The sequence below is a fragment of the Platalea leucorodia genome (genome assembly GCF_965183815.1).
Source record: "Platalea leucorodia genome assembly, chromosome: 8".
NCBI lineage: Eukaryota > Metazoa > Chordata > Aves > Pelecaniformes > Threskiornithidae > Platalea > Platalea leucorodia.
The window spans coordinates 42,325,490-42,351,832 of NC_138830.1; the positions used below are offsets into that span (position 1 = coordinate 42,325,490).

Here is a 26,343-nt window from a genome sequence, read left to right on the forward strand (position 1 = left end):
CCAACTTCAGTTTGCAATTATTATACTGACTGATGCTGCTAATTTAATGGCATCCCCATAGAGTCAGCCTTTATTACTCAGCATTTAAAAGGGCCTCAGTTGGAGCGCTGTGTCCAGTTCCCAGAACTATAGTCAAAAAAGAATAAAAGGAGCAGTTGCAGAGTATGCAGAGAGAAAAGACAAGAAAGATCAGAGGCCTTGCAGTGGTGTCCTACAGATGGAAAGGAACTGATGTAATTTACTGATGATTAAAGTCTTCAAAAACAGAGAAGGGAAAAAATGTTTCTGTATTCACTGAAGTGTTTCAAGAATGGGCTAAAATTATAGTGGGAGATTTAGGTTATATATCATGGGGAGAAACAATGTAATGGAGAGGACAGGCAAACACTAGAATAGGTTTCAGAGGATGGTTTAAAAATTTCTACTGCAGGAGGATTTTTATGAGCTGTTTAGACAAACATCTGTCAGGCATAATGAAGGCATAGCTGATTCTACCTTGGAGCAGGAAAATTGATTAGATGACCTCTTAACATGTCTTTTGAGACCTTTTGACCCTCATTTCCCACAGTAATGAAGCTTGTGCGATCATGCTATGGGGTCTATTCCAGTCAGCGCTCTCTACTGACTTTTGAACCTGTGGGCTAATTTCACCCCGGTTTGAGGGAGGAATGTCTCAAAGACACTGAAGTTCCTGTAACTTTCTTGAAAAGTGGAGGGAAAACAGGTAAGTGGTCCTATTGAGGGAAGGAGGGAAATGTGGACTCATTGGTCTGCCAGCTGGAGAGCTTGAAGATGTGAACTGGGGGATGGAGCAGCGGGTGTATGCACGCAGCCGGGAAGCAGCTGCATTGGGTGCTCCCTCTGGGGCAGCTCTTGGTTACAGGCATGAGCGTGCTGGGGTGCTACACAGGATTAAGGCACGTGGGCAAGCTGGAGACATTTCAGAGGTGAGGTTAGCAGGAACATGGGAGTGAAGTGGGAGGTTCCTGTGGTGAGGAGAGGCAGAGGAGAAAAATCCATTAGAAACTAGGCTTAATTACTTTCATTGCTCAAGGAACTAGTTTCTATTCAGTGAAAGGCAAATGCTTAGTAATACTGACCAACTAGCAATGCATTCATCTGATATAGCACTGTGAGACTCTGTCAACTTGTCTTTTTTTAGCAAAAAGTTAGTGTGTGTTTGCAGGATCAAAGCCTTAACCACAGAGATACTTTGTAAGAAACCACACAGACTACTGGAACCGATAAGCCTTCTGGTTCTTATATCTAAAAATACTAACTGCGACTATTAGAGAAGCTTTTTTTCCTTGTTGTCTGTAGGAGACTACCTTTTTTGAAGTTTCCACTACTGAATAGACTTCCATATGTTTAAAAATACATCAAATGATTGGCCCTACTCTGTACTAAAACCACAGGTGGAAAAAAACCTCTAATATTGATAACATGTTGCTTCAGGATTGTGTCCTTCCTATCCAGGACAAAAATACTACTTAATCATCACCTATTTTCTTAAGTATTCAGTAAGTCAACCCAACTATGGGTTGGCAATCGTTGCCATGTGTATCCCTCCTCACGAATACTTAAAGGAAAATGCTCAGTAACCACTGCATAGCTACAAGGTGTGCAGGGAAAAATTATGTGCAAAGAAGTTACACGCCTGTAGTTGTAATCCTCTGACAGTAAATAATTGATATTATCTATACTTGGGAAGATTCTTACATAATGGTATTGTACTGTATCACTACAGTGATGTATTTTTGAGAAGCTGCCTTAAAACTAATCCCAAAAATCTCTGAATAAGAGCAGACTTGGCAGATTCAACATATGAGTGTTTTACAAAAAGAAGTGCTTTCTGGTCATCAGAAGGAATGAGGAGGATATTGAGAACCATCTGGATAACCAACTAAACTAGCCAAGAAAATGCTTCAGTCATTCAAAAACTGAAATAAGATAGCAAATACATTATTTTATTTTCAGTAAAATATTTCAAAATACAGCGGCTCTCCTCTGGCAAAACTCTGGATAGCCTCAGTAGACGAACAGGGTCCTAATCCAACAAAGCATCCACAAGCACACCAGTAATTACATTAATTTCATCCAGTTGATGTGCTGGAAGTTACGTACGTATTTAGGCCATTGCTGGACTGGGGCCTAACCTGAATTATGCACAGTCTCGGAGGAGACTGGAGGAGGGGTTTGCTGTTAGACCCTTAAAATCACCGGAATGCTCCTGTGCTGGACGTTACCGGCCTCTGGAAGAAAGGCCACTTTTGAGGGCTTTTTCGTTTTTTAAAATAGCATTAACAGCCCTCGTGGTAGGCCCCAGTTGGGCCTTTGGGGCCTTGGCCCCGCAGATGCTGGCGTGCCAAAAAACTCGCTTTCAACGCAGGAGTGCTCCCGCTGACCTGGAAGGGGCCGCCGCCACGCACCGGGTGCAGGAGGGTGAGGGCCGGGCCGGGGGCCTCTTCCCTGCCCCAGGACGCGGCGCCGCCCCGGGCTCGCTCGCTCTCGGGGCCACAGGGGAGCCGGGGGAGGCTGCCGGGGCTCGGCGGCGGCACAGGTAAGAGGCGGCCTCTCCCCGGACCCGGGAAAGGGGCGAAAGCAGGGAGGGCCCTTTGCACGGAGGGGCCCGAAGGCCGCTGGCGGCCGGGCGCCAGCCGCGCCGGTTCCCCGCGGAGAGGAGCGGAGCGGAGCGGCCTTTGTTCCCCAGCGCCGCCGGCCCGCGCCGCCCCGGGAGCGGGGCAGCCCGGCCCGCGCGCCGCTGCCGGGTGCGCGTGCGCGCTGCCGGCCGCGCGCTGCCGCCCGCCCGCCTCGGGAGCGCGCCCGGCAGGCAGGATCGCTCCGCCGCAGCTGGCGCGCCCCCGTGGCGGTGTCTCCTCGGCCGGCAGCGAGAGGCAGGGAGCGCGCGGTCGGTTCGGGCGGTCGGGCCGGGCACCGAGCGTCTCGGCGAGAGCGGCGCAGCCAGTCGCCCCGCAGCCCGCACGATCGGGGGAGCCAGGCCGCCTCAGCGGGGTCCCGCCCAGCCCAGCGCCCACAGGTGAGCGCGCCGCGGAGGGAGGCCGAGGGACGCGGAGGGGCGAGCGCGGCTGGCGCGGCGGGGCCCGCTGCCCGCCCGGCCTCTGCGCTGGGCGGCCGCCCGCGGAAGGCCCCGGCGCGGCCGCGAGGGCGGCGCGGCGGCCGCAGAGGAGAGTCGGGACAAGGCCCCGCCGCGGCCTAAGCGCAGCCCGGGCGTCCGGTTTCCTGCTGGCCGGCGGGCCCCGCGCCGCCGCCCGCGACGGGGGCCGAGGCAGCCCGGCCCGAGGGAGCGAGGCGCGGCGGGCCCTTCTCCTCCCCGGCCGGGCCTGCGGGTCCCGAGGGGAGGAGGGAGGCGGCGGCGGGCGGCTCCGAGCCCTTCCGCCGGGCTATTGTGCGCCAGGCTGAGGCGGCGGCCCGGCCCGGCCCGGCCGCTGCGGAGAGCCTGCCGCGCGCGGGCCTGCGCCGCCTCGGCCGCGGGGCTGCCCCTTTGTGGGCTCGGCCTCGGCCTCGCCGCGCCGGGCGCTTTGTGCTGGCGGGAGCGGAGCGGGGCCCGGCGCCGGCTGCCGGCGCGGCGAAGGTCAGCGGGGCCGGGGGGGCGGGGGCGGCCTGGCGCTCCGGGCCCCGGCGGCGCCCCTCTCTGCGTGCGTCCCCGCGGGCCCAGCCGCCGCGGGAAACAGGTTGCCGGAGCAAATGGGCCGCTGCGTGCCCCTCTGTGACATTTCCTGGGAAGGCTGCTGTCTCCTTCTTCTCTAATCCGGTGAGAGCAAAGAGCGGGGGAGATTCTTGCTCATCCCACGGGTTCCTCTGCGAAATTAAAAGGCTGGAGACCTTCGTTCTTTCCCGTTCTCCGCAGTTTTAAAAGCACAGGAAACAATAGCATTTGTAGCGAAAGGCAAAGCATCCCAAGTATTTCTTCAGGAGAAGAACCAAGTTTCTTTTCCAGAGGTGGACTGGTGGCACTTCTATTATAAGCTCACGTTTCATTTGTAACTGTAAACATACAGTATTTCTCCAGTATTCTCTCTTCAGTCTCTATTTCAACCAGTCTCGGTGAATACTACCTTTCTTCTGTAATAAGCAGTTTACTCATATGCTAAATAAATAGATAAAGTGACTTAATTTGTTTAACGTGGCAGATGAGTGGATGTTAGGAAGCTCATAGCTAATTGGACCAGGTCATGAAGGACATGGGATATTCCACACGCGGGACATAGTTTTAATTGTTTGTTTATCTCCGTTCTAAACTTTGAGGCTAGCACAGTGCATTCCAGAGGGGGAGGAAAAATAGAAGGGACTCTTCTCAACCCTGAGTTATTCAAGCTGCTCTTGAAGAAGATTTGAGGTATTGGAATACAGGTAGACTAATGCAGAGGCTTTTAGGATAAAACTTGGATCTTTGGACTAGTGATCTGTTGCAGAAAACAACTTTTGGGAGTATACCTAAACAACAAATTGATTAGTTCTACTTTTGTCATTTGATCTATGCTGTAACATTGATGTAAAAATTGAGTGCTAGAAATTATAATTGCGTTAACTTCAATGGAAACTAATGTTCTTAGATAGCTTCAGCACTTTTCACAGCAGTGAAAAATTATACAGGAAAGCACAAGGATAAGAGTTATCCATCAGTAGTATAGTTTTAGAAATCTGTTGTGACCCAAGAATTCTGAAACTCATGAAATGATCGGCATTTTGGTCCTGAAAGTACATGTCATGACAAAGTATCTTGTCCATTAATCTATCATTCCTGTTGGTAAGGTTTTAATGCTATAGTCTAATTAGACTGTACCAGAGGAGTTAGCTCAGAAATTCGGTGGCTCCAGCTGAGTAGGTGTGAACTAAGGAAAGTAAATATTTTAAATAATACAAGTATTTTCCGTACTTAGGTTTGAGTATAGTTGCTGCTGTCTGCTTAGTGTGACTTGAGAAAGAGGTACTGCTCAGATGTCAAAGACACCTGCCTCTAATGCAGAAGAGAGGGGAGCATGAGCGTGTTCACATAAGAAACAACTCTTTTTGGTCTGAAAACTCCAAGAATCAAGTAGGACAGTTTCATGAACTCTGGTCTTCACGTGAAACATTCTAGGTGGCTATACATGCAACTCCTATGAGAAACACAATGTTCTTTATTTTACGTTAGAATCTCTTTTCTTTATTTTTCTGCTTGTAGTAGCATTTGTAGTCTTGTAACTGTCAGCTTTAAAAGTTGGACTGAGTTTTGCCAAGTAGATTATCAGCGTGTGTTTTGCTTTAACGGTTGTCTCATTTTCAGGAGCTAAGCTGAACCACAACAGACAAGGTAAATCAGTGGCATCTGAAATTCTGGATACATCTAAGGAACTCGGTTCTGCAGTTGTGATGCATGTACCTAGTCTGCAGAAAGCCAAAGTGAAAATTGTGTTTCCAGCTGTTGACTGTGGTTACCTGAATCCCTGGTTGGTGCTGTTAAGTGCTACCTGCTGCAGGGAGCAGTAGCAGTGAAGGACACTGGCAAACTCTAGTTCATCCCAACCATCGCTGAGGGCCTAAAGCTTAGGATCTCTTCTCTGAAGTTTGTAGTCTTAAACATTGTGAACATCGTAGATGCAGGAGATCGTTTTTACTAGATTTTTTTTTTCTTTTTTGTTGCTTTGGTTTTTGAAGGAAAATCAGTATTAAGAAAAGTTAAAACTAATTGTGATTAAAAAAGAATAGTAAGCAATATCCCTTTTGACTCTAACAGAAATACATGACAGGTAGAGACATTGTTACCTTGATAAAATGTTTTGTTTCATTAATAAGAAAATTCATTGTAAGCAATTTACTCTTTTTCAAAGTGTACGTACTGTTCATGTCTTAAATGTACAATGTCATGATAAAAATGCAATTTTGGTGTATGTCTTCTGCGTACAGTATCACATCATGGACTAGAAATGGAGAGAGATGCGTAAATACCGTGTCGTTACCGTGAGATGTTACTGCAGGTTTACCTGAGTTTTTCCTATTAGTGTTTAAGTAACAAAAATATTCCCAAGTCATTGATTTGGGGTTGTTTTATACCGTGCTATAGTGTGTTTAGCTGTTAACTATACTAGGTACAGAAAGAAGACAAAACCTAGCATTAATGCCCCATTAATACTCTTAAGTTTTATGCCACATTTCAAATATGTGTATCTTTTCTAGTTCTAATCCAGACTATGTACTATGTTTCTGTAATGCCCAGGATAGCTATTTTAAATATGTCTGTCTGAGTTAATCTATAAAATGGTGAATCAGGAATAATGAGAGATTTGGTTACTAATTCCACAGTACTTTAATCAGATCAAGTGCTAGATAATTACAGTTAACCAAATGGTGCACTTCTGATTTTGACTTGTTTCTCTTTGTAGCAGCTGAATATGGAAGCTGAGGTTGGCTGTGTTTTCAGTAAAATATTATTTGAATGGTGAAGACTGTATTTGTCCTTTTGCATCTGGAAATGCATTTTAAAAAAATACTGTGGATATATTCCTACAGGGAAATTGATATAAAAAGAGAAGCAAATTCATCTACAGACAGTTGTTGTTGACCATTTCCTTTTTTGTTTGCCTTATCTAGAAACAGGTTTGTATCTTTTCTTGTAACAATTGATGACCTTGCTGAGACATGAAGAAAAACACAAGCATGTAGTGATAACTTCTGCTGCTTAAAGAATTAGTCATCAGCTCCTTTAAAGTGAAACAGCAGTTCTTTGAACTTTGGTTTGTGTGGCATGAAGTCTTTAAGTTAATATTGTAAAGTTCTCTCCTACAGTTCCTGCGTATAGTACTAAATGGAGCAAAAATTCATTTAGTCTTTGATGAAAGACCACAGTGGCTTTTCAGTGTTTGTATTTGTTTTTTTTGAATGCTGTACAAGGAGGAGCACTTAGAATGGCACACTTTTTAAGAGTTATTTTTCAAATACATGTTCGGATGAAATATGTCAAAGGAAAACTATATATGAAGGAAAATGCTATGTTAAATTTTGCTAATGTACAGATTGTCAAAAGGTTGAAAAGGTTGTAACTGGAGTAGGAGTATTTTAAAACAATTTAGTGTTAAATTAGAGTAGGGAAATCTTGAAAATATATTCCTTTACGTAAAAATTGCTAGAGCTGGTGTCTTGCTTAGAAATGTAGGTGTATTAAAAGGCTTATCTTTGTTGCTTCTGTTTACTATCTATTACAGACTTTTCATAAGGGAGGGTTCTGTGTCTTCTGTATTTTGCGAGGGGATGACAACTGAAATATGAGGTTTTTAAGTTCTGTTTTGTAAATCTTAGTGCACGTTGCTTGATGCTGAAACGTGATGTAGGTACTAGTTTGAAGTGGGTTTTAAAAGTTAGTTTTTCCTATGATTTTTCTAAAAGTCAGCATTATTTCTAAAATATGTGGTTAGTTGCTGTTAACACATCAGTGTTAGGAAAGAAGAAATAATAGGAGATGTAGCACTGCACAAGCTGTAGCACATCCAGGGTCCAGTTCTGAAGTAGCTAAAGACAGTTTTGATTCAGGCTGCCAGCGATAACTTGCAGCGTTGCCGTCACCAATGTGGATGTGAAATGGGCCAGTTTTAGTCGCGAGTTTAGTTGAAAACTAATCACCTGTGAAGAATGGGTAACTACTACCTGGTTCACTTCCCAGAGCAGCTTGCTGCATGGTAACGTAAGAGCCAGCGCTGCTGCAAGAGATGTCATCCTCTGTCATTGTGGGTGCGCTCGGGATCAGTGTAAGTCCAGGCTTACAGCTAAGAAAGAATGGTCTCACCCTCCATTGCCAACTTGTTTTTGGTGTCTTCCTGGTGTGCCAGGGTAAGCACTCGTGTAGTTGTGCAAGACTGATCTTGCTGAATACCTTACCTTAAGGAGAAAGAAAACTAATGGGTAAAAGGCAGGCAGCGCAACCATTCATTTTGGTGGCAGCTTGCTTTTGTTTGTTGTAGAAATGGTGGAATTGCACTGTGACATACTGTGTGTGCGTGCCTGGAGTCGGGGAGCCTGTATCTGGTGGCTTGTTCTCTGTGCTGTAGATGAACTATTGTCTTCAGTTGTTTGTAATGGTATCTGAAAGCTCTTAAGAAATACTGTAACTGAGCAGTTCTAAAATATTTAAGAACCTTTAAAACATGTAATGTTGCTACTTTCTCTTTGAAAGATAATGACTATAACTCTGTGCATCAACTTAGAACCAAGACCTTAATCCTGTCCGCAGATCTGTGAAAATGGACTCTTTTTTTTTTTTTGAAACCTCACTGCCTCCTGTCATTTTTTTGATCAGATATAGGACTCAGAATTTGCTACAGTCTTATGATCAGATATTTTAATCTTCTTAAATTACCTAATGTTGTTTTGAAAATCACATTTGAAACATGCCTCAATGTGCATTTGTGTGTTGACACATATATAACCCCACTTTAAGGTGTACAAGATAAACTTCTCATGTTTAACTGAAGCTAGTTTTTAAATTCATGTAAACTTGTTTATTTTTGCCTGTATATGAGCCTTAAGTCTTGTTCCTTTCCTTCTGCTTATGTGCATGTGCAGTTGTCTTCTTGTAAAAGCTGTGAAAATGCTCTGCTCTACTAATCTTTTGATTTCTGAATGACTTTATTTTGAAATATATATGCACGTATATATGTGGTTTATATATATACACAAAATCATTAGAGTAACAAAACTACTTTTATTCGCAGGAATTTTTTCCCCTTTTTTGTGCATGAAGGTGTCAATGCGGTTGAGAGTTAATTTGTGTAGGGTTCATCTCTACATGGCCAATATCTGTGTGATTACGCAAGTATGTTAAGGATGTAATTTGAAGACTGGTTGCACAGGTGTGACTAGGGAATAATTTGGCTGGCAGATGTCGATGGTGTGCTATAAAATTTTAGTCTGGCTTTGTGCTAGGTCAAGTATAAGCATTAGAAAGGAAATTTTACAAATAAGAAGTATGCATTCTATAATAGAAGTTGAGATGGATGTTCTTCTAAAACAGCACCTGTAAAGCAGTAATTTTAAGAGCACTTTTATGCATATTAAAACTAGCTGCTTCCCTAAACAGCTTTATTTTAAAATCAGGTGTTCCATTTAAGGAAAAGTTGTTGTTCCTTGTACAATCATAATTCTTCCGTGGATATACAGGTGTTCATCTACTAAAGGAGTTGAGTGTGGGGACGAAGATTATTTCATGAAGGCTGTTCCTTAATATGCATATGAGGAAGTAGAGTTAGGGTTGCCTGTGAAACTTTAAATTTTTTATTTCCTAATTTTTGAATTCTTGATCTTTCAACCTAATATATTTTTGTAACACTCCTGTAAAAGAAAAAGGCTAAAAAGTACTGAATTCTACAGTTACGTTCCAGATAGTGAGGAGTTGTTAGGATTTGATGTTTGAGATTCAGCACTGCCACATAGACCCAAGTTTTGATTTAACTACATAACAGAAGAGAGGACAATATTTTGCAGAGGAGGATGTAGTGATAGGTATTGAATTTAGAAAGTGCTGATAAAGAGAGCATGAAGTAGCAGAAAGATACATCTAATCCTGTTGTTTCCAAACCATTTATCATATCTTGTGTTTTATTTTCTTATGCAGATTTGGGCCTGACTTCAGAGTGATTATGGTTGAATTTTAATTTCGTATGCCATGAAGCATTTCCCAAGCAATACAAATGAGTGAAATAGTGAGTGTGTTTTACTTAGCATTTGAGATATACTTGATCAGAATTTAATGGCAATAAAAGAACATATAATTCTCCTGCACGAGAGCTCTCTTTCTGCTGAATTTGAATCACTTGCTTCAAAAGCCGGGTAGTTGGATCTTCACAAAGAAAGCTGAGGGAATTTGTTTGGTAATACAAGGGTCCCTCTAAAGAAATGTTACTTAATTTGCTTTCCATAAAATGTCAGTATGGAGTTGATGTCTCAGGAGGAGGCCTTTGGATTAGATACAATAGAATTAGTGAGAAGGGTGTTGCCAATGTCTCCCTAATTTGTCTCTTTGATGAACAAAATATTGGAATGAATAGAGGACAGTCATCCATATGTGAGCAGGAGTTGGAAGGTAACCAGTGATTGAAGTTTGGCTCTCGCTGACTGTAAAAACTGAGATTTTAAATTATTTAAAATAGTGTCCTTTAGTGTATAATGATATTTAGTTATTTACCTGAAGTAAATTTGAATAGGGTCTGCAGGGTTAATTTAGTATCCTTATCAAGTTAATTAATTCCCTTTTGCATTAATGTCTGAGTCTCACAGCTACTTATAGTATTTTAAAACCTGTAAAAGGCAGGGAAGTACTTGCCTGTGGTGACTCAGAAACTTGTGACAGCACAGGAACTAAACCCAGGTCTCCCATGCCACAGACTACTGCTTTAGTACCACTAATCTTTTTTTTTTTTTTTTTTTTTTTAAGGTTTCAAGGAATGCTCAGTCTTTTCATGTCACATGGTGGTCTGTGGAGTCAGCAGTTCAACCCATTTCTGTTTGCTATGCCTCAGGTTGATAATACTTGCTGGAAGAGTGCTCTTATTTGTGAGATAAAGCCACATTCTAAAACTGACGCTTTCATGAAAAGCAGTAGTGCTATTGCTCTGTGTGGGAGTGTGACCATGGTAGACTTGTCAGTAGCCAAGTTTGAGAATTTGAGTAACATTGCGATTATGATTTTAAAGATTTTTAATGGTGGCAGTTGAATCCTTGTGTAACAATACTACAGAAACAGTTGATTCAGAACTGATGAGCAGGGAAAACTTAAGTCACTTAAGTAAACCGTGTCGGTTTTAGTGGTGGCACGTGTACTTCAAAGAATCGATGCTAGAAACACAAGACATGTAGAAGATGGGAGTTAAAAGAAATGAAGTACTGAAAAGTTTGGAACCATCAGAAATGTGAAGGTGCCACTGTGGTTTTGCACTTCTTTTACAAAGGTCTTCTATTTGTTACAACGTAAATAATTTCAGTGCTCTTTATTTTCTACCCGCAGTATATCAACAAAATACAAAAGCCTGTGCCCCATCTTAGATTTCCATAGCTTTGCTTTTGAATTAATTATCCATAGTAGGAAAATCTTACTTCCAAAATGCAGAAATGACCATTTTAAAAATATGGACTTGATCCTTTACATTTAAAATATTGTGCATTTTATTCTCTTTGGGTTGTGTGTGTGATATAATAAAGACATTGTCTTTATCTGACATTCTTCTAAATGTTCTTGCTTCTGAAGATTAAATATCTGGATTTAAAAAAAAAAAACCCAACTTGTAAAAACTCTCCCTCAAAATAACTAGAAATTTTGTGTAGGTTAGTACTAGAAGTTCTGAAAAATTAGTAATTCCTGATGAGTTAAAAGTTAGGCTTCCAGTGTCACTGCTCTGTGCTCTGTGATGCTGGATGTACTCATGTGTAGGTTTCATGTTTGAGATACCTTAGGGCACCAAGATCTGTACTCTGGAATCAGTATCGCGGTTCTCCAAGCCCTCCCCTAGGTTCGCCCTCCAGAGGTCAGATTGCCGTTCTCCACAGGGCTCCACTGTCATCAGGCCAGAACATATTAAGGATTGAAGAATAAATGATTATTTAAGATGGAAATATGTATGAACCTAAGGAATGCACAAGATGGATATTTGTAAAAATAGTCGACGTACGTAATCCTGTCCTGACTCCTCCTACAGAGCAGCTTTCTATGTGATGATCAGTCTCTTTTATAGGCCAGGTGCTCCTTGATCAGGTCTGGTTATTTTGACGGTCTGCTCCCTAGTACTATTCAGTTATGCAGGAAAAATATTGAGCATAAAATAGGTCTTGAATTTGAATTGGAATAGTTATCGCAGAAAGACTTTGCCTGTGAAGACACATCAAAGCACAGGTACTTCTTTCAGTTTACCCTTACTGAATTAAGGTAGGCACTTCCATGCCACACCCTCTTCCCTGTGTCTGCCACAAACACAGGAATGGTGATGCAATATTGCGTGGCAATTACAGTATGCAGTGAAGAATATAGGTTTTGCAAAATCAGACTGAGGAAAGAAACACAGCCCCCGAATTGTCACTCGGTAGGATTTGCCATTAACATTTACAGAGGGCTTCCCCCCCCCCCCTTTTTTTTTTTTTACTAATAGAGTGTAATTGTACACAGAGCCCGTCTATGATATCTTGTAGAACAGAATTAAGTGCTTCCTGCTTTAGATACTTCTGAATGGTAGCATATGCTACAGCATGAAAAATAACTTGCTTTTTTTTCTGGTGCTGTTACTAATTCTCTTTGTAGCTGATCCTCCTGTATGCTTGCCTTACTTTTTGTTGCAACATGCTATGTCTGGAACTTTTTCAGACGTAACTGTCCACCTGTATTTATAGAAATCATTGGGCTGAATTATTGTTGGAAGATGATCCTGATGCAGCTCAGTTCAGCATGCTCTGTGCCCAGTGAAAGGAAATTAGATAATAAAACAAAAACTATTTTCCCTGTTATTTATTGTTTGCATAGAGTTGTTCTTTATTCTGTTAGATTCTGTGGTTTCTGCCATCCTTATTTTGAAACCTGTACTTGTGCTTTATCTCAATTAGCTTTACAGTGCTCAAACTACGACAGGCTGCAGAAAGGCAAGTTCAGTTTGGTATCAGAGAAGGCTAGTGTGGGACAGCTGCTGTTTTGAGTTCATAGCATAGTTTTATCATGCTACAGGTTCTGTGTGTGGGCATGCCAGAGGTTCAGGTGTCCTATGTCAAGGAAGGCTCTGGCCATTGACTCACCAGCGATATTGGCACTGAGAATACAGAGCTGGTGAACGGAGAAAAGAGAAGGCTTTTGTCACAGAGCAGCACTTCAGGTACAGTGCAAGCGTGTGCAGGACACAGCTCTGAGCAGTGTTTCTGTATCACCATCTTCAGCCGCTGTAGTAGGTAGGATTTGGCAGTGTCAGCGAGATAAGTTATTTGAGTGTTTTTAAAAAGGAAAAATATGGTAAAGTCCAATTTGGAAGTGGTCCATGATCTTTTTAATGCAAGTGTTTGTTTTTTATTTGTATTTAAAGAATTATTCTTTTTCTCTGTATTTTTGTTTAACTATATATAATGGAAAAGGTTGATTCACTAGCTAGTTTGCAGCTTAACTTTCTTTTATTACAATAGATTACGAAATATCAATAATTTTTGCTATTGTTGCTTATACCATGTTTATTCAATGTATTGCTGCATTTTCTCTTTCTAGAGGTGGCATTTGATAAATTGTTTTTAGTATAGCTTGAATTTTCAGGAATTTCCTTTATAGTTCCCCCAGCTTTTGCTTTCTGTCCTACTTCTCCTTCCAAGCTCGAAAGATGGGGGAGATAAACATCCTATTCTGCTTTGTAATTTGTTGATGGTCTGAATTTACAAAGAAACTTGTTTTCTTATTTACTGCTACGTATAATTACAAGATATGTGAAAGCTGGGATGTTCTCTGATTGTACAGTACAGAGTGAGTGGTCCAAACTCAGGTTTTTGCTGTTGATCAGACACTTCGAGTTTTCATTCTAGAATGAAATTTGGGGTTTTTTCAGTTAGTCATTTTTTCTCTGAACTTTGTTCCTCAGCTTGTCTTTCTTTGTAAGACTGGAGTGTTATAGCAGTTTAGTCTCCGATATTCCATGCTAACTTGGATCTTGATTCTCTAGAATATGGAGAATTCTGGTTGGCTAGAGTATGGGTTATTCACTTTTTAAAATTGATTAAGTCCTTTGTTGCATTTAAAAATGAATGCTATAGTCATGGTGGTAGTTGCTTGCTAGTAAGATTTTTATGTGGTGGTTGTATGTCTTCTATAGGACAGTGTTCCTTCTTAATTTTACATTATAAAGTTGTTGGAAAGAAAATCTTTAATAGTTAGAAAAAAACACCTTCTGGGCTGATGTTTAATATTCCGGCATAGATAGGCAGGAGAAATAGTTAATGATAGTGATGAAGCAGAAGTCAAACAGCGCTAGCCAAGGCTCAAGTGTTTGTATTGGATTAGAAGCAGGTCACTATTTGATGGGCATAACAATGTGCTTACATAGTGCTGTTCATACCTGCATCTGCCACATAGTATGCATTGAATTTGGAGAAGATCTGGATTGCTGACTAGCAAATGACTCAATTGGTGATCACATTGTGTACAAGAGAACATATATGATAGCATCAGAAACATTGAGTGTTAAGGTCTGGTGGTTTGCTGCAGAGGTAGCCACAAAGAGGTTGACTGATTCCATGATTATTTAAATCCATTGGGATTTCCTTTCCTGATAATTGGAAAGAGGGGTTGGTTTGGAGTGTCTTGAGGTGCAAGAAAAAAAACTACCTGCAATTTCAGGCAGGCTGGGTCGCTACAAAGTACTGGAAATTGTTGTAATTTTGTATGAAAAGGAGATGAACTGGACAGATGACATTTTGGAAAAGGAAATCATCATGAGACTTGACTCAATTTTGTAAAATTCTTTTGTCTTGTTTTATAATATTCTGTTATATTGGATTGCTCTGGCTTTTGGTTATTATGCAGGAAAAGAGAAGCCCTGAGGTGTCTGACATAACAAATAGCATATAGTTAAGGGCACTAAAGAAAACAGCGTCTGGAAGGCTTGAAAAAATTCATAATTCATGAATCAAAAACAGAGTGTATAGAGAGTAAATTGTGTTATGTAGTTGATTAATAATTTATGTCATGAACTGTCTTCTAAAAGTTTTGAAGTAGGCCAGTAGGTACAAAGGCTGTGTGTAAGCTGGGATGTACGTTTCTGTGTCCAATGTTGTCAGATTTGCAGGAACAGGCATGCATTTGATATTAACCGTGCCAGGCCTTTGTGATCTAACACCTCCCAAGAGCTGAGAGAGATAAATCAATAGGATTCAAAATGGAAAAACCTTGGGCCCTAAAATGCCTTTTAAAATTTAAATAGAAATTAAAAATATTAATTTAAAAAATATTCACAAGCTATTCTCTGAGACACTTGGGCATAATACATTTAATGTTATATGTGCTTGATTGCTGAAGTGTGGTTTTGGTGGTGGTGAGGGCAACATATTATATTTTCACTAGAGCTTGCTAAGACCTTTTTGCCTTCTGTTTTACTGTACATTGATGACTATGAGTGCAAGAGGGGACAGAGAAAAGGTATATTCCTTGGAGAATTATTTTCAGAAATAGTAAGTACATGTAGTTGAAAAGTTGACTTTTCCGTAATGCTATAGATGTTGTCTTCAGCAGTTTAGGACTTTTCATAATTGAGCAGCTATGGTACAAAAATATGGTATCCTAAGAATTTTTAATATAAAATTAACCTAATGCTACTTTAAAAATTGCGAGAAAGTTCCCTACTTAAAATACACTGGTGCCCCTTTCTAATCAGAGCAAAGCGTGCTTTTTAGTTACCTTCATTCTCAAGATAATATTCACTTGGGACTTCTGTATCAGTAACACTTGTGGTTTCTTGGGCATGAGGTATGTACTTTGTGTGTACTTGTGTATGTGTAGGGACACCACCCCCCTACCTCCCTTGTTTCTAAATATACACACACTGCTTTTTTCTGTTGCATTCATGAAACCTTCCTTCTGCCACCAAAGAAATATTGGTGACTCTTTAATCTTTTCAATTTATTGTTTATAATATTTTACAAAATATTTATTGTTTATAATACTTACAGAAGTTATCAATATTGAATTGTACAAATATCTGATGATATTGGCTAATCTTTCTGTATCTTCAGTTCTTATTTGCAGCTGTTTAATGAGCATTTTCAACAGTTCATTTAGCTTTTGGGTTTTGACATTCTTTGGCTTATATCACATTTTGAAAAAAGTAACCTGTAAGTGTTTTTTACAACTTCGCACACTGTCATGAAATGTTCTCATTTCCAGTGCTCTGTAGCAGGGTATAGTTTTTTAAAAAGTCTAATTTTCAAATAAGATTGTACAGTTGAAAAAGTTGAAAGATTTTGTATTACTTTGTTGATGGCTGGAATGCATTAAGAATGCATTTTGAATGGAAATCTCTGAATTCAATTAGTTCTGAAATGTGATTGCAAAAAGATTGTATTGCATCACATATAGACATTTGTGATAAGGCATTTCTTTCTGTCCTTGCATCACTCTTCAGCATTCTTTAATGAGATTTTTTTCCCCTTCCAGCCATTAAGATGACGGTACGGAAGTTTTGTGGGATTTTTTTCCCAAACTAATATTCAGGTACCCTCTTGAAAGTAAATAAAACTGTTAAATCCAAGTCTAGTCTATTTGATATGACTGAAGATTTTGGAGAAGTGGATGGTGTTAACTTGAATTTGTCGAAGGTGTCCTGTATTTCAGTGAAATGCAGGAGATGTGATTTCTAGGATGGTGTCTGAAGCTAACACCTTTAAAAGATGAGAAGCTGAAAGGGTATCAGTCTATTCCAGTATATATACTGTTGTTAATTCCATGGCATGTGAGGTACGTCATGTTTTTGAACTTCTCTTGAAACCGCTTTCCTTATGTCTGCACCTCTGCTGAGCTTTTTAAACAGTGAATTGATTGCCTCTTCCCATTCTCACTGTAATTTTTTTTACCCATCTGGGATTTCGAAGCCTTTCTCTCTTCAGGCATTGTACGTTGTATCACAGGGTAGCAAAGAGCATAGGGCATTAGCTAACCTGGCGAAGGGCTCCTGGCTTTGTTTTGGGGACATCTGCTCTGCTGCCCGAGAGAAGGCCTCGGGCGTGTTTCAGACACTTCGGAACACGCCCTTAGTTTCTCGAAAGCCGTTTCTGTGCTGGTTTCCTTCAGCTTTTCTGTTTTGCTTGGGAACTTTCTTGACTCATCTGGTGGGGACGTTGTATATTGCACATTTGGGGGTGAAGCTGAAAGCATACCTTGTACCGAGTTAGTAGTTTTTGTTAATAGCAGTTGGGCATTATTTGCACGTGTTATGGCGCTGGTACAAGCTTCCACAGTCTTCCTTGAGCAGGACTTGAATTTCACATAGTAGGAAAGCATTTTTACAGGTAATTTTCTTTACTCGGATACTGTAGCCTTACTTTTTATGCAACCAAAACAATTTATTGCAGTGTGTTCTTCTCTTGCCTCCACTGAAACTTGTACTTCCATCATCTTATCGTCATTAACGTCTATATTCCATAATGCCTAAGTTTTTTTGAGCCCAGCGTGTGCATCATGCAAGCATGTTGACTTGGTTTCAAACTCCTTTATCCTTAATCTGTTCTAATGTTTTTAATAGTCCGTGTGGATATTCAAATATGCCACATTGTTCCAAATCTGTTGGTCTTTTCCTTGAGATTGTTATGCTTTTGCTGAATTTAATAATCTTTATACAAATGGAGAGAACTCCTCTTGAACGGGTACTTTGTAGGTCGACAGTGGAAAATGCTAATTTGAGCAGTATCCTTGAAATGGCAGGGACAGGAAATGAAATTCGTGTATGAGAGGGGTTTTGAATGGAATCTATGGCTTTTAAAAACGGTTATTTAGGGAAGGTGACCAGATCGGTCAGTCTCTGAAAAGGAGCTAGCTGTGACACGTGTAAAGCGCGCACTGTTGTTGTTCCGCCTGGCTCGGAGGTGACCGGCAAAGGGAGCTCCGTGCGGGTACGCAGCCTTCCCGAGGAGCGTGCGAGAAATGGAGGCGGCGTGGCCTTCTGGGGCCGGGACGCGCTCTTGGGGGCGGCTGGCCCGGGAGAGGCGGCCGGCAGCGAGCAGCTCCCCCGGGCCGGGCCGGGCCGGGCCGGGCCCGGCCCTCCCCCGGCAGCGGGCGCCCGAGCGGGGCCGCCGCGCCCTCCCCTGCGCGCCCCCGCGGCCCCCGGGCAGCGGCGGGGCGGGGCCTGCGCCGGGCGGGAGCGGGGCCCAGCCCGGGGCCGCCAGTGGCTCGGCCGCGCCGCGCAGGGCCGGGCCGGGCCGGGCCGGGCCGCCTCAGCCGCTGGCCGGCAGCCGGGCGCGGGGCAGCGCCGGCGGGGAGGAGCCAGCCCGGCCCAGCCCGGCCCGGCGCGGCGCGGCGGGGGAAGTTTGGGGAACCATTTTGGGGCGCCGGGCCGCAGCGCGGATGCAGCCGGTGGATGCGGAGCGTGCGCGGCCGTAGATGGGGGGGGGTCGGGCCCGAAGCGGTAGCAGCAAGGCGCGGAGCGGCGCGGGGTCCCGCCGGGGATCGCGGGGGGCAGCGCCCGGCCTGCGGCCCCCAGCCGCCCCGCGGCCTCCGGGCTGCCCGCGCCCGGGGGGGGCCGCTGCCCCCAGCCCCTCTCCTCCGCGCCGGAACGCCATGAGCTCCTCCGCCCCCCATGACGGGCAGATCTGCCTCCAGCCGCCTGCATTCGTGGAAGGGGGTCTTGTGTGCCTGCTTGCCGGGAGGTAAAACCGGCAAGGGGAAAGGTAGGGACTTCTAAATTGCGGTCTGCCCGGTATTTTAAGCTGTTTTTGTAGGAGCTCTGGAATCGTGTCCGTCGGGAGATCTCGATAGCGTGTGCGTTTCACCCTTCTCCAGAACGGTGTTGAGAATAGTTTCATCAACAGGTCGATGCGTTCTGATGTCATCAAGGACAAAGTTTTTCTCGATCTAGAACTAGGAAGTCTTAAAATACATTTTTCCCTTTTCACTCTTTCTGTTGGTTAAACTTTTTCAAATTTGTACAGTCTCTTGAATAATTTGCGTTGTCGGAACTAATACCTTTGGAGATGACACCTACTGTACTTTAGTTTGTCACCGTTGCTTAGAGACTTATTCCCAGTGTGTGTGAACAAAGATAACATAGTAACAAATATTGCCTACAGGGGTTTTTACCTGTAGTGAAGGTTTTGTAACTAAAAATATTTTTAAAGTTTATTTCCAGTTCTGTAGTTGTTTTCACTTGGTTTGTAATTGTATGTTTTTGATAGTTTGGTGGGTTAACTGTATTACACTGTTAACACTTTTACTTGTGATTAGCTTGTAATTTTTAAGATAGCTATAAAAAATGAACTTCTCTGACTTTTCCATCATGATGTATTTATTATTCATCTTTGCGTTAACAAGAGTGATGAAAATGTAGGCTTTGGGCAGGTCTAGGCTTGGTTAAATTACAGTTTGTAGCTTTATCCAGTTTCTTCCTTGCGTGCTAATCTCCATGGTCTGGTTCGCGGATTCCCGCTGATTTTCATTCCCCGCTCATTTGGATGGTCCTCAGTTGTGGAAGGTGTGTGTGAAGGCTGGTTGCATACAGAAACGGTGATAAAACAGAGCTGTATGGTTCTTTTCGCTAGTACTTCTGTAGCTCAGACAGCTTAAGTGGGAAGCACATCTGTGCATAAGGTCTTGTGCAAAGTTTGTAGGTTGCTTAATTTAACTGTTGGATGGGCTCTGAGAGGCGTAATTAAAGAAACCAGAGCTCACCCAGCTCGTCAGACTGCCTAGGGAACTGGTCTAACGCAGTGGTTTTCACCAGTGTTATCTGAGGGTTACTGGGGATCCCTGGATCAGGACATCTAGGTTCAGGTAAGATGAAGCACATGCAAACTTTTCTGAAATGTGTGTGTTTACAATATTGGAAGGGAAACACTTTTAGAATTTTACATATGAATATGCATGTGATTTCTAAGCTCTTTCCAAGTGAACAGCGTGATCAGAATTTGTTCTCCCTGTACAGTTATTCTCTGTGTATAATTTGTTCTAGAGCGTAGAACTGCAGTGTGCCATCATGAGCCTCCCACCTACGGGCGCTGGGGAAAAATAGCAGCAGTGCTCAGTTGTCACAGAGGCCTTATCGTTTGAATCTCCTTGCAACAAGCTGGTGCGGCATCACTTCCCCAGAACATATATTTGATTTGTCACAGATACCTTAAACTTTTCGTGTAGGCTGGAATGCCTTACAGCAGGAAAATTAAGGCCAAAAGATACAAACATTACTGTCATCTCTCTACAGTATCAGTTAAGGCCCAGCATCGAAAACCACTGTATGTTGTTTGTTTGTTTGTTTTTCCCCCGAAGATAGGAACTGAGTATTTCTAGTCCAACAAGCCTGAGATGAAGGAGTAGACTTTGGAGGGGTGAGATGATGCTGCTGTTGTGAGCATGTGAGACTCCTAAAATCCATGGCCGAATACCAAATCTTAGACACTCATGTTTTTCTAGTTCTGGACTGGGGAGAGGTGCTTCTGTAGAAGAGTTTGAAATTGCCCGTCTATGATTACTTTTTTGGATGCCAAGGGATAAGTTGTTTTGCGTGTTGTAATCTCTTAGTTCCTTCGCTTTGTACCCCGAACAGTGCACGTCTTGCAAAAGCATGCACAGTATGCTGCTCTGAGGTATCTAGTCCAAGTATGAGTAAGTTTGTGGGTGAAATGATGCTAAATATGGGAAGCTTGCCTATTGCCTAATATTCCCATGTCAAATAGCAAGGAGATTAAAGATGAGGTTTATTTTGAGAGCTTTATACAGACAGATAGAGAGCTGGTGTACTTGCAGAGAAGCACTTAAGGTGGTTGAGAATTTTACTGTGTAACGGAAGCCAATTTTGGATAGCATTTAACTTAACTTGCCTAAACCTATGAAGGTAAGGTTTATTTTTTCAAAATAGAGCGTTTCCTTTTTGTGGTAGTACTAGTAATTCCTTTTGCACAAGAAGGAGGAGAGTTAGGGGGTGCACGACAGTGTGTAGCATCCGTAACACGTTAAGAAATACGGTCCTTTTACCACATCTGTTGAGTGCTTGAGCGAGCTGTTTGGTCAGACAGCTGTTAACTTTTGTCTGGGGACACTGGAAAGAACAGAACTTCAGTGTAAACTCCTCCGAACGTAAAACTCCATCAACAGTGCCTTTTTAAGTTACTGGAAGTGTTTGAGTACTTATATGTTAAAATTAATTCTCAAATTTAATCTTTTGAATTTCTTGTCTATTTGGGAAATTCAATAAAATAATGGCTCTGTTTTTACTTTTCTGGTATCTTCACAAATGATTTAGTTCAGGAAGCGAAGCAATGGATGCGCTTTACAAGCTATGGGCCTGGTAACAGAGTAATGAAAATAGAGAGTCACTATCCTATCCTGGGAAGAAACGGTGTAGTAGTCGTCTTAGCTATGTTTTTCCTTGCTACTGTTTTTCAATTGAAAAGAAAAAATTACACAGTAAACATGATTACTGGGAAGGTCATATCCGGAAGTTCATTTTTTTCATTAAAAATGGCTAGTTTCTCATCTCACAAAATACACAGCAACTTAAAATTCAGCCTTGGACTTATTCCGTAGTGCTCCTAGTTACTACACGCAAGTGATCTGGGTGGAGTATTTTGTAAATGCAATATTAAAACAACAACAACAAACTACTTTGAGGATTTCAGTTACATTTTTAGCCTATCTTTCCTCATCTCCCTTGCAGCTTCCAATAGGTAAATTCCACTTCAGAATAATTAGCAGAACTTCTTCATTGTTAAATGTGCATGTCATACAAGTGTCCGTATTGTATGCAGCACAATTGATATTCTACACGTAACGTATCTGCAGTTCGCGTTACGTGTTTTTTTTTTTTGCTTTCTTTTGTATCTATTTTCTTTTGAAGCTTCTTTGCAAATAAAATGCGTTCAGATACTCATTCTTTTTTTCTCTCTTCTGTTACAGAAATGAGCCGTCAGACTGCTACAGCACTACCTACAGGTACTTCCAAGTGTACGCCATCCCAGAGGGTGCCTGCCCTGACTGGCACTACAGCTTCCAATAATGACTTGGCTAGTCTCTTTGAGTGTCCTGTGTGTTTTGACTATGTGCTGCCACCAATTCTTCAGTGTCAGAGTGGCCATCTTGTTTGTAGCAACTGTCGCCCCAAACTTACGTGCTGTCCAACTTGCCGAGGCCCGCTGGGCTCCATTCGTAACCTGGCTATGGAGAAAGTTGCCAATTCTGTACTATTCCCATGTAAATATGCCTCTTCCGGATGTGAGATAACTTTGCCACACACAGAAAAAGCAGACCATGAGGATCTGTGTGAGTTTAGGCCTTATTCCTGTCCATGTCCCGGTGCTTCATGTAAATGGCAAGGTTCTCTGGATGCTGTGATGCCACATCTGATGCATCAACATAAGTCAATTACAACACTTCAGGGAGAAGATATAGTGTTCCTTGCTACAGACATTAATCTTCCTGGTGCTGTTGACTGGGTTATGATGCAGTCTTGTTTTGGCTTTCATTTCATGTTAGTATTGGAGAAACAGGAAAAATATGATGGTCACCAGCAGTTCTTTGCGATTGTACAGCTGATAGGAACACGCAAGCAAGCAGAAAACTTTGCTTATCGACTTGAGTTAAATGGTCATAGGCGGCGATTGACTTGGGAAGCAACTCCTCGATCTATTCACGAGGGAATTGCAACAGCCATTATGAATAGTGACTGTCTAGTCTTTGACACCAGCATTGCACAGCTCTTTGCAGAAAATGGCAACTTAGGCATCAATGTAACTATATCCATGTGTTGAAACGGCAATCGAACCTCTTCAGGCCAGTGTTTAAAACCGTTGCATTTAATTTAGCAGAAAGTAGGGGTAACCATCTTTGACTGTCAGACAAATTATTTGGTAGGCGGAGGGTAGACGTATATGAAGGTAAATAAAAGGAAAGGCTGTTAAATTACAGGAACCAGTTGCATGTAGTAACACTAATATATTTAAAATAAGTCAACAGTAAACCACTGAAAATATATATACACCCAAAATGGGCATCTTTTGTATTAAGAATTGACTCTACAGGAAATGTTGTAAAATAATTCTAAAAACTTGTTTGTAGATTGATTGTACTGTTGAAAAGGATACTGTTTCGTGTTTTTGTTTGTGTTTTTTTCCTCCCCCCTTTGACTGACAAGCCATGTTGAGCGGTCTGGTCTCTGGCCGCTGCTTCCCCTCCTCCCCCCCGCCCCCCCCCTTTGTAAGTCACTACATAGTATTGCTGCTGTTTGTGTATATTTTTTGTGTATTTGCTAATTTTTATTAACTTCTAGTTTTTCATTAAATAAATATGACTTTCTTTTCTGTAATTCAGGTTTTTCTCTTTTTTGTATCTTTTTAAAGTTAATTACAGGTGTCATCTTTTGATATGCATAATTGCTATGGTAAAACTTATATTTCTGTATGTTTGGTAAATTTTGTCTCTTTCCAGTAGTCAATTCATTGGTGATGCTGTTCTTAATTGAGCTATTTTGTGAATGTACCGAACTCGAGAGGAGTGCTTATGTTCAAAGATGTATCAGGAAAGAAAGCTCCTTTAAAAACAGGTCTAGATGTTGTTGTACTTTGAGTTATCTTCTAACAAAAATGAACAATTCTTAAGAATTTTCCGAATTAAAAGAATAATAATTCACGTTTCAAATTTAGAGATGCTTAGAAACTTGATTGCATCCTTGTATTTGTTGGTTTTGCAGTACAAAGAAGGTATTGTCTTACACAGTATTTGTAATCATAAAAACAGACCATTTGTTTAAAAAAAAAAAAAAAAAGGCAGTCAGAATGAGATGTTTTCAGTCTTTTTATATTTGTCATTAAAAGAATACCTGGCAAATTAAAAAACCCCAACTTTTGCTTTTTGCTTTAGCTCAAAGTTTGACACATTGATACTCTTGCTCAGTTTCTTGTCTTCACATCTTTTGGTTGTTACTAAAGTAGCTGTTTTGAACGGATTTTTGTATATCATTTTAGTGACATGATACACGTTACAAGGCACGTGATCTCTTACAGGTGTGACTCAGCAGCCATAAAGGCTTCTGAAGGATATGGGGCTTTATGCAGACTGCCTACATGTGAAAAATTCCACCATGAATGTGTATGGTGTTTGTGTTGCGAAACATAGCCGTAGCGACAGAAAAAAAGAGTAGGGTGAAAAGCTGTTTCATCTCGAGCTATTTGAAAGAAATCTTTGTCAAACCTAGTAGTAGCGGGTGTCTGTTGGGAAAGGTGGTCTGGCTATTAACTGCTTTTGTAACCCATTAAAATACAGTTTATTTACTGTGCACTGTCTTAACTTTCTTATCGGAAGTTGATCTATTAAGACAACTCTTGTTATTATTTTGATGCATGATGAGGTAAGTAGTTCTACAGGTAAGGAACATAAAATCCATCAGGTTGGATTAATAAAATACTACAGAAATAGTTGGCTTCATGTAGTAAAAAAGTTTCACTTCTTAAAATTTGATATTTAGGCTGTTTGAACTGTGCACAGATTTCATTTCAAAGATGTACCTTGTGACAGTAGAGAAACGCTTCAAAAAATCCTGCAATCTAGCATTTTTTTCCGTGTGACTATACAGCCGATTGTTTGCAGTCAGTCTTCTAACTTCAGTGATTATTCTCACCTAATTAAGCTTGTCTACGTTTACCTCAGGTTTGTCTTCTGGTCTTTGACAGAAACTTGGCTAAGCACTTCAGATATTTTTAGAGGAATACACTGACTCACCGTCTGACTTGCTCGCCCATGAGAGGCTGGCTTGGACTGAAGTTTGCCTGCCAAGGTTACCCGGTTCTCAGCTCTCCGCAGTTTTGTTAAGAAAGTGTAGCTCAGCAGCTGTAAGGACCCTCAGCAGCCCGATACTCAGGGGTAGAGAGTAACGGGGCTGCGTAAGCAGACAACTTGTACAAGACTGTTCTCTGCTGCTGCTTGTGCTTGGAACGGTTCGACTTGTGTCCCCAAAAGAACGGTGGAGCTTAAAACCTTGCTGTGCTGATCTGCAGTGATTTTATTTAGGCTAGAATGGGCTGAAGATCAAGACTGTACTTTTGAAGGGGACTTTAAAAATGGCATTTGTGATGAACTTTAGAAGCTAACTGGTATGGTCAGACAGTTCTTCACGTTTTACAGATGACAAATGCTATAGCGTAACTAACGTATGCTGACTTACTGTAACGTCAACTAGTATTGCTCCATTTGGTGTTTAAAAAAAAAAAAGAAATCTGTATAAAACATTTGATGTCCATCGTCAGTTGGAATGATTAAACAAATTATCCTTAGGCCCCGATCCTCAAAAGTCTTAGAAGCCTAATTCAGTGGATCTCCTCCAAAGAGTTTGAGGATCTGGTAAGTCAACTACGCTCTGTTACATATGAAAAAAGAAAACGTACTAGCAATCTGTACAGTGTACTACCTTAACTAAAATAAATGGTGTATTAAAGCCTGGCGTTGTCTTAACATTAGCTACTTATTTTAGAAAGTACTATTTTACTTTGCTGTATTGGGAAAGAGTATTTAAACTTGTCTTTTATAGATGAAATGCAGATGATCTTGTGTATGTCCACTAGCACTACCTCCATTGTTTTTCATTGCCCTTTAAAAAAAAAAGCCTTAAAAGGAAATTGTTTGACAAATGTGGATGTTAATATTTGGGTTCTGTTTTGACATTTCTTGCTAGTTCTTGTTTGCAGCAGTGCTTTAAAATTAAAGCAGGTGAACTGTTTTTGTCTTGCTGCCTATACTGTTGTATTATCCGGTCTCTTTTCAAAGCTACTATGATGAAAGCATGAGTTGTACTAGTGGAATAGTTATTATCTAGCAATTTATAGTGTGGATAGAGGAAAGGAGCTGCCACAGCTTGCTTTTTACCTTTGGTAAGCTTTAGCTATCTCACAGTTTATTCTGAGGGACACGTTTAGTATCAGGTCCATTTACCTGTCAGAAGCAAAGGAGAATAATCCCCAGTGTATTGAAATTAGTTTAAAACTTTACTATTCTGGCTTGCTGCTGCAGATTGTTATTCTTCTCCACAGTGTTCAGTGAAAGCAAAAGAAAAGGCACTGAAGTGTGTCTGTAGTATCTGGTACAATAGGCGATGCTTAAGTTTTATTTAAAAAATCTCAACAAAGTAACGTAACCGAGTCAGCCCTGCAAGCGGGAACACGAAACGCTGTAAGTAAATGCCTATTAATATCTTCAGAGTGGCATTAAAACCCTCACCTTTCAGCTGCAGTCCGTGCGGACGAGACTTGCACATGGGAGCGGTGTGGCAGACAGAAGGTCATTGCTGAACTTTTCTTGGGAGCAACTCCCTGTTCTTCTGAAGTGAAATTGCCGTGGAAACTTTTTTTACAGTACTTACTATCTTCCTAAAAAATGCAGGTTTTGTGTTACGTGTGTAAACAGACTGCTCTGGAATTCCATGCGTGTGTTTTCTCACTAGTGCAGGATTGTTATTTGAGCTGCATTAAGTTTGGTAAAGAATTTATTTTTTTTTCCCCTCCTGGTTTTGATTAAAGGCAAAGCAGCACGTTAGTTATCATACCTCTCTGGTGTTTTACAGATTGTCTAGTTTCTTCGCACTTTTTGTGTTCAAGTAAGAAAGTATTCTGAGACTCTGTTACCTCTTACCCTTGGAACTTAGCTAGTGCATGACGAACAGA

At 41.6% G+C, this 26,343-nt stretch overlaps 1 protein-coding gene across 3 annotated transcripts; it reads left to right on the forward strand.

Moving 5' to 3' along the window:
- The first annotated feature begins 2,845 nt into the window (after nt 1-2,845).
- Nucleotides 2,846-25,643, forward strand: SIAH1 (siah E3 ubiquitin protein ligase 1). Of its 3 annotated transcripts, none has more exons than XM_082320233.1 (2): nt 2,846-3,037; nt 21,593-25,643. In XM_082320233.1, the coding sequence occupies exon 2, from the start codon at nt 21,595-21,597 to the stop codon at nt 22,441-22,443; it is 849 nt and encodes a 282-aa protein (XP_082176359.1). In that variant the 5' UTR covers nt 2,846-3,037; nt 21,593-21,594; the 3' UTR covers nt 22,444-25,643. The 3 variants fall into 3 exon arrangements, with proteins under 3 accessions (XP_082176359.1, XP_082176360.1, XP_082176358.1); XM_082320234.1 differs by lacking the exon at nt 2,846-3,037 and adding an exon at nt 3,638-3,772; XM_082320232.1 differs by lacking the exon at nt 2,846-3,037 and adding an exon at nt 18,197-18,375.
- Nucleotides 25,644-26,343: the final 700 nt, after the last annotated feature.